The 7414-nt window shown below is 43.3% G+C and overlaps 1 protein-coding gene across 1 annotated transcript; it reads left to right on the top strand.

The window, feature by feature from the left end:
- The first annotated feature begins 6150 nt into the window (after nucleotides 1–6150).
- On the top strand, nucleotides 6151–6573 carry LOC145395474 (uncharacterized). Its single transcript, XM_080269075.1, has one exon. The coding sequence runs from the start codon at nucleotides 6151–6153 to the stop codon at nucleotides 6571–6573; it is 423 nt and encodes a 140-aa protein (XP_080125201.1).
- The last annotated feature ends 841 nt before the right edge of the window (nucleotides 6574–7414 follow it).

Here is a 7414-nt window from a genome sequence, read left to right as displayed (position 1 = left end):
GTCCAGTAATCCTCCTACACCTCCACATGTCTCCACTTCGGCACTAACACCCACCATCCATATTGAATACATGCTAGGGCTGTCTCATACAGGACTGGTGTACTGGTATTAACGGAGGTATTTTTACGACATGTCGGCGGGTCATCTGGTAGATCAGGAAAGTCTGCTTTTAGGAAGTTCAGACCCTTAAACTGTTCCCTGCCCCAGCTGGGATTCGAACCTGGGTCCATCAGGACAGCAGGCCGCCTCTCTACCGATTCAGCCACCGCCTCCCCCTTTGCTAGACGGGTGCTATGCACTCGTCATAGAAGTGGAGGGATGCAAGCAGACAGTTCAGAGCAGCAGTGACCATGGAAGTAACGACAGAAAAGAGATAAAGATGCACCAGTGCGGGAAAGTCAGAAGTTGAAGGAAGCCAGTAAGAGAAGGAGAGTTAATCCACCCTATTGAGAAGAGCTGTATGTGGGGAGCCTCCCCACACATAAGAATTGTACTCTAAACATGGGTGAATATAACTCATGTGTAAAGTCAACAACTGTGCAGGGTTAAAGAAGGTACGGAGTTGGCTTAGCACACCTAATCTCTTGGAAGCAGATTTTACAAGAGATGTAATATGATCTTTCCAAGATAAGTCCCGTGTGAACGAAACCCCAAGCATGTTCAACGATGATGCAGAATTATGCTGAATAATATTAAACATTAGTGGGTATACCTATGGAAGATTTTGTCGGGGTGACAGGTGTAAAAACTGAGCTTTTGATGTATTAAAATAACAAGATTATTTTTACCCCAGTCAAAGATACAAGCCAAGTCAGACATTAGGTGTGCCATAGCCTCATCCCTTGTTTGTTGATGTAACTGCTGAGATGGACGTTGCGGGAACTGAATGGAAAGGTGAAGGGTGGAATCATCAGTGTACGAGTGGATAGGGTTAGTTGTACAGCTTAGAAGGTCATTGATGAATAAAAGGAAGGGAGATGGTGATAGGACAGAGCCCTGAGGAACACCACTGTTGATAGATCTAGAAGAACGATGGCAGCCTACAACAGCAGCTATAGAATGACCAGAAAGGAAGTTATATATGAAGGCACAGATAGAAGGATAGAAACCGTAAGAGGGTAGTTTGGAAATTAAAGATTTATGCCAGACTCGATTGAAAGCCTTTGAGATGTCATGTGCAATGGCAAAGCTTTCGCCAAAGTCCCAAAAGGAGGATGACAAGGAGTCTGAAAGGTAGGTGAGCAGATTGCCAGTACTGACAATCAGAAAGAAGGTTATGATAGGAAAGATACTTTAATATTTTTCTGTTAAGAATTGACTAAAAAACTTTTGAGACTCAGGATATTAAAGCAATTGGACGATAGTTATAGGGTTGGGAATGTTCACCCTTGTTTAGGACTGGCTGAATGAGAGCAAGCTTCTAGCAAGAAGGAAAGGTACAAGTTGACAAACAAAGATGAAAGAGTTTGTCTAGGCAGGGTGTATGCACAGAAGCACAGTTCTTGAGGACAACAGGAGGGACTCCATCAGGCCCATATGCCTTGTTAGTATTAAGGCCATTGATGGCAGAAAATACATCAGCTGAAGAAATTTTAATGTCAGCCAATAGGAAGTCTGAGGGGAGAAGGTATGGAGGAACAGCACTGGACTCGTCTAAGGTGGAATTGGAGGAGAAAATCTGAGCAATGAGATCTGCTTTATCAGTAGAAAAAATAGCTACAGAGCCATCAGAATAGAAAAGAGGAGGGAAGGATGATGAGGTAACGTTGTTAGAAAGGTTTTTGGCAAGGTGCCAGAAGGAGCAGGAAGAATTCGAGTTGCAGAATTGAGAGCATTTAGTACGGATGAAATTATTTTTAGCACAGCGAAGGACAGCCTTAGCACGATTCGAGGCAGAAACATAAACAAGATGTGATTAAGGGGTGGGTTGACTCTGGTACCTTTTATAAGCCCTCTCCTTGTTGCGGACAGCATAAGAACAAGAGTGATTAAAGCAAGGCTTTCTTGCATTAGTCAGAGGATATGAGAAAGGAATGTATGCTTCCATGCCCAAGAGAATAACCTCCGTAATGCGCAAGGCAAACTCAGATGGCTCCCAGCCATAGAAGCAATAATCATTCCAGGGAAAATCAAAGTTCTGCCTTAGGGCCTCCCAATCTGCAGCTCCAAAGTACCACAGATGTTTCTTTGGAGGGTGTGCAGGCTGTACCGGAGCGATAGGACAGGTTAAGGTAATAAGGTTATGATTGGAGAAGCCCAGCGGAGAGGAAAGATTAACAGTGTAAGCAGAAGTATTAGTTGTAAGGAAGAGGTCAAGTATGTTGGAGCACTCTCCAAGGCTGTCTTAGATACGGGTAGGGTGCTGTACAAGCTGGTCTAGGTCATTAAGGATAGAAAAGGCGTAGGCTTGTTCAGCAGGTGGATTAGTGAAAGGAGAGGAGAGCCAAAGGTGGTGGTGAACATTGAAATCTCCTAGAATGGAGATTTCAGAGAAAGGAGAAATGGATACAATGTGTCACCTCATAGAATTAAGTTAGTGGAAGAATTTTTGATAGTCAGTAGGATTAGGAGATAAGTAAACAGCACAGATATATTTAGTCAGAGAATCTCAGGATAGCCGAAGCCACAGTGTAGAGAATTCAGAAGAATCAAGTTCAGGAACACGAGAGCGAGATAAATCGTTGCATACATTTGCCCACCGTCCACTTTGGCTTTGAAATGAGTATAAAGAAATTAGTAGGAAACAGAAAAGGGTTTGCTGTCAGTTGCCTCAGACAGCTGAGTCTCTGTCAAGAAGAGATAGTGAGGTTTAGAAGAGGAGGGGTGGTGTTCGATAGAAAATTAGAGGAAAGGCCACGAAAGTTGCAGAAATGAAAAAAAAGTGAGTCAGAGAGTGGTTCCAGGCATCTCTCAGAGTCGTCATCGGGAGAGTGAAGTACAAATAATGTATGTTGTGTCTTATATTTGTAAGATTTTTATGAAGCCCCTTATTAGTACACATCAGTCTGAATTATAGTACAAGTAATTACCTCATACTCAACGATACTGCATGAAACAGGCATAGCATTTACTTGTCAAAGAGCAATTACCCATAATCGTGATGTTAAGTGCAATTATAAATGTTGCACAAGAGGGAAATTATTATAATTGATGCATGAAGTGAGTACAGAAAAACAAAGAGCTATTTTTTTCCCCACACACCTACGGGGCATAGTGACACAATGAAACTGGTGGAAAACCCTTTGGGGAGCCACATGGACAGGGTGAAGACTCATCTTTACAACAGTGAGAAAGGGAAAGTCGAGGATCGAGTGGAATTTTCCAGATTCTATCCAAGGATGTCTGGGCAGTGTTACAATCACCACTCCAGTCAGTACTACCAACAGTAGGAGTCGAAGGTCACTACCAGTTGCGTGTGCTCAGAACCAGTCTGCCTAAGGGTGGAAAATCAGTCATCTTCATCTTATCCTTACTCATCGATGGGACCACCTGGAGACCTTGGGATACCTTCATTTGAAAGAGGAAGAGTTGATGAGTCTCATGTCTTAATTTTTTCTTCCTAGTTATTAAAGTTTGGCAGATATTAGTGTTTGAAGTGAGGGTATTTTTCCCAAACTCTAGGAAATTCCCCATAAGGAGTGGGCAGTGGCAGGAAACTCCTGGCGGATAAGGGTTAAGTATGTGTGTGTGTGTGTGTGTGTGTGTGTGTGTGTGTGTGTGTGTGTGTGTGTGTGTGTGTGTGCGTGCGTGTGTGTGCGTGCGTGCGTGTGTGTGTGTGTGTGTGTGTGTGTGTGTGTGTGTGTGTGTGTGTGTGTGTGTGTGTGTGTGTGTGTGTGTGTGTGTGTGTGTGTGTGTGTGTGTGTGTGAAGAACAGATAAAAAAAGCTTTAGAAATACAGTATGTTAAAGAGCTGGGAATTGTCACCATTCTTTGGGACAGACTGAATGAGAGCACATATTCAGCAAGAACGAAAAGTGAAGGTCGACAAAGGCAAAAAAGTTTACCTAGGCAGAGTGTAAGCACAGAAGCACAGTTTTCGATGACAACAGGAGGGACCCCATCAAGCCTATATGCCTTGTCAGTACTGGAGCCAGTGGTCACAGAAATCACATCAGTTGAAGAAATTTTAATGTCAGCCGTGAGGACGTTAGAGAGGGGGAAGTTATGGAGGAACAGCACCCAAATCGTCTAAAGTGGAATTTATGAGAAAGTCTGAACAAAATGTTCTACCATACCAGTAGGAGAAATAGCTACAGAGTAATCAGAGTGGAAAACAGGAGGGAAGGATGATGAAGTAAAGTTATTAGAAAGGGTTTTGGCAAGACTCCACAAGGGGCATGGAGAATTTAAGTTTGAGAACGTAGAGCATTTAGCACGAATGAAATCATAATTGGCAAAGCAATGGACACACTGAGCACGATTCTTGGTGGCAACATAAAAGAGATGAGATTCAGGGTGGGATGGCTCCGGTACTTTTTGTAGGCCCTCTTCTTGTTGTAGGCAGCATTAGAAGAAGCGTGAATGGACCAAGTTCTCTTTGCATTAGTCACAGGACAAGGAAGAGGTATGTATGCTTTCATACCTGAGAAAATAACCTCAGTAATGTGCAAGTCAGACTGAAGTGGCTCTTGCCCATGGAAGCAATAATCATTCCAAGTAAAAATAAAGAAGTATTGCTTGAGGGCCTGCCAATCAGCAGCTCCAAAGTGCCAAAGCTGCCTCTTCTTGGAAAGGTCCACAGGTCTTACTGGAGCAATAGGACAGGTTAAGTCGATAAGGTTGTGATGGGTGGAGCCCAACAGAGAGAAAAATAATATGCAGAAGGACTAGTTGTATGGAAAAGGACATATATGTTGGAACTCTCCCCAAGGCTGTCTTGTGCAAATTAGGTGGTGTGTAATTAGAAAGTTTTGTGAAAAAAATTACTTCAATGGACGTGATTGTGTTACTACGGTAAAGTGGCTGTGTGTAGGAACCAACCAAGCACGCAGTTGCCTACAATTCACAGATCTCCATAATTTACAAGTTATCTTTGTTAAAAGGTGAACTTACCACTCCATCATTTACTGTAGGACCTATTCATAGGAAAGTACTGCTCAGCAGTCATGAATAGAAAACGTCTTTGTGTTTAACAATGAAAAGTTTGTGCATTATGACATCCAGTTTATTGGGTGTAGCAGACTGCGCCACTGTTACGATGCGTGGCGAGGTGTGGGGAGTTGCTATGGTAAAGGAGCTTTCACACATTCAGGAGGTGGACGAAGAGTCGCCAAGAGTTCAAACTCCTCGTGGATTCTTGTCAATTTGGCCAAGAATCCAGCAATCTAAGAATGCACCAAGTAAATGCTACAAGTAGCTATGCATAGCTTATGCACTGCTACGAGTTCCCTAGGGCAGCAGTATGAGTAGCTAAGAGTCACTATGCATTGCCGAACCAAATGGCCCATAAATGTCTACAAGCAGCCATGAGTAGCTAAGAGTAGCTAGAAGTAGCTAAGACCCCCATTAGAGCAGTTACAAGTGTGCTACGACCATCAAGAATTTGATGCAAGTCTGTCAGGAGTGCCAGGCAAAACAAATATATATAAAGGATGTGATACAGGTGGCCTACTCATTCAACAACGAGCTTACATTCAGCAAAGACCTATGTATCCTCAAAGACCATGGCCGGAGGTGCCCACGAATTGATACTACTGAGGCTGTGAGTGGATTTGGCATGTGAAGCGGCCAGCATCAATGTGACAATATGTAGGCTGTTACATGAGAAGAAAAAAAGGAAGCAAAACAGGAGAACCCGTTGGAGCAGGTTATGGCTGCTACAACGTCCAATGTACGGCCAGTATGAGACACTTATTGAAGAGTTGAAATTAGAAGACTCCCATGGCTTCAGGAATTTTTTTTCAGGTGGATGACATGTTCATGGAACTGCTGGAAAGGGTTGGTTCCTGTATTGAGAAGCAGGACTCCTTCTGGAGGAAGTCATTGTCACCTGGGTTGAGGTTGGCCATCATCTACCTGGCGACTGGTGATAGCTACAAAACCCTTTCATATGGCATCAGAGTGGCCCACATTACCATCTCACTTATCATTCCCGACACTTAAGAGGCCATTATTGCAGAATACCTGAAGGATGTCCTGGTATGTCCCACAATGCCAGAACAGTGGAAGGAGGTGGTTTCCCTTTTCTCTAATAAATGGAATTTCCACCGTGCAGTCGATGCCTTGGAAGGCAAGCACTTTGCAATCAGGTGCCCCCTCAATATTGGATCCCACTACTACAACTGCAAGGGATTTCACTCCATTTTGCACTTGGCCTTGGTAGATGTGGACTACAAATTTCTGTATGCTGATGTTGGTACAAATGGATGTTCTTCTGATGCTGGAATTTTCTATGCCACTCCACTCAGGGAAGATCTGGAGCTTGGCCTGCCTGAACCTGAACCTCTCCCTGGTGATGACCCACCTGTACCATTCTTCGTGATTGGTAATGATGCCTTCGCACTTCGGACATGGATGATGAAGCCCTTCTCTGATTGTACTATGACCAGACAAGATCGCATCTTTAATTATTGACCCTCCAGGGCATGATGTGTGGTTGAGAATGCCTTTGGAATTTTGGCAAGCAGGTAAATACCCCAATATTTGTTGTAATCCGTGTCTAGTATCTTTTTTTATGACTGACAAAAAAAAAAAAGCCGTTTTTAGATATAATTTATTTCATTACTTTACAGATTCAGATGTCTCTTCATGACGATACTTCTCCATCCCAAGAGAGTTGTATCCGCCTCCCAGCAAACTCGCAGTGACTCCTACCACACTTTTACCATGCTCTTGGCATATTTGTAGCGACTTATAGATAACCCTTATCTACTCTTCGTAACTCGTGGATAAAACGAAACGAAACTTTTGAGCATTCTCGTGAAACTCCTACCTATTCTTGGAAGACTCCTTGCCACTCTTACCAACGCCTAGCATCTCCTAGCTACTCTTAATTACTCACAATGGTTCTTAGCAACTCGCAAAGGTTTTTTGATACAAGAATCTGTTGAGAGTAGCTATGAGTCGCTATGAGTCGCTAAGAGTTGTCAAGAACGCCTTAGGTATGTGCTAGGATTTTTAAAAATTCGTAGTAGTTCTCGAAAAATTTTGAAAGAGGCTTTCACACATTTAGAAGTCGGATGAAGTCGCCAAGAGTTCAAACTCCTCCCGTATTCTTATCAAATTGGCTAAGAATCCAGCAATCTAGGAGTGTGGCAGGTGGGTGCTACAAGTAGCTATGCATAGCTTACGCATTGCTACGAGTTCCGTAGGGCAGTGCTATGAGTAGCAAAGAGTCACTAGGCATTGCCGAACCAAATGGTCTGTAAAGGTCTACCAGTAGCCATGAGTAGCTGAGAGTAGCTAGCAGTAGCTA

The sequence above is a fragment of the Coenobita brevimanus genome, chromosome 31 (genome assembly GCF_032717465.1).
Source record: "Coenobita brevimanus isolate Jiangsu-jjx chromosome 31, ASM3271746v2, whole genome shotgun sequence".
Taxonomy (NCBI): Eukaryota; Metazoa; Arthropoda; class Malacostraca; order Decapoda; family Coenobitidae; genus Coenobita; species Coenobita brevimanus.
The sequence above is the reverse complement of the archived record's forward strand: the minus strand, read 5'-3'. Positions and strand labels throughout refer to the sequence as shown.

Excerpts from the sequence above, each read along its gene's own strand:
- LOC145395474 (XM_080269075.1), top strand. The coding sequence starts at position 6,151 with ATGCCAGAACAGTGGAAGGAGGTGGTTTCCCTTTTCTCTAATAAATGG.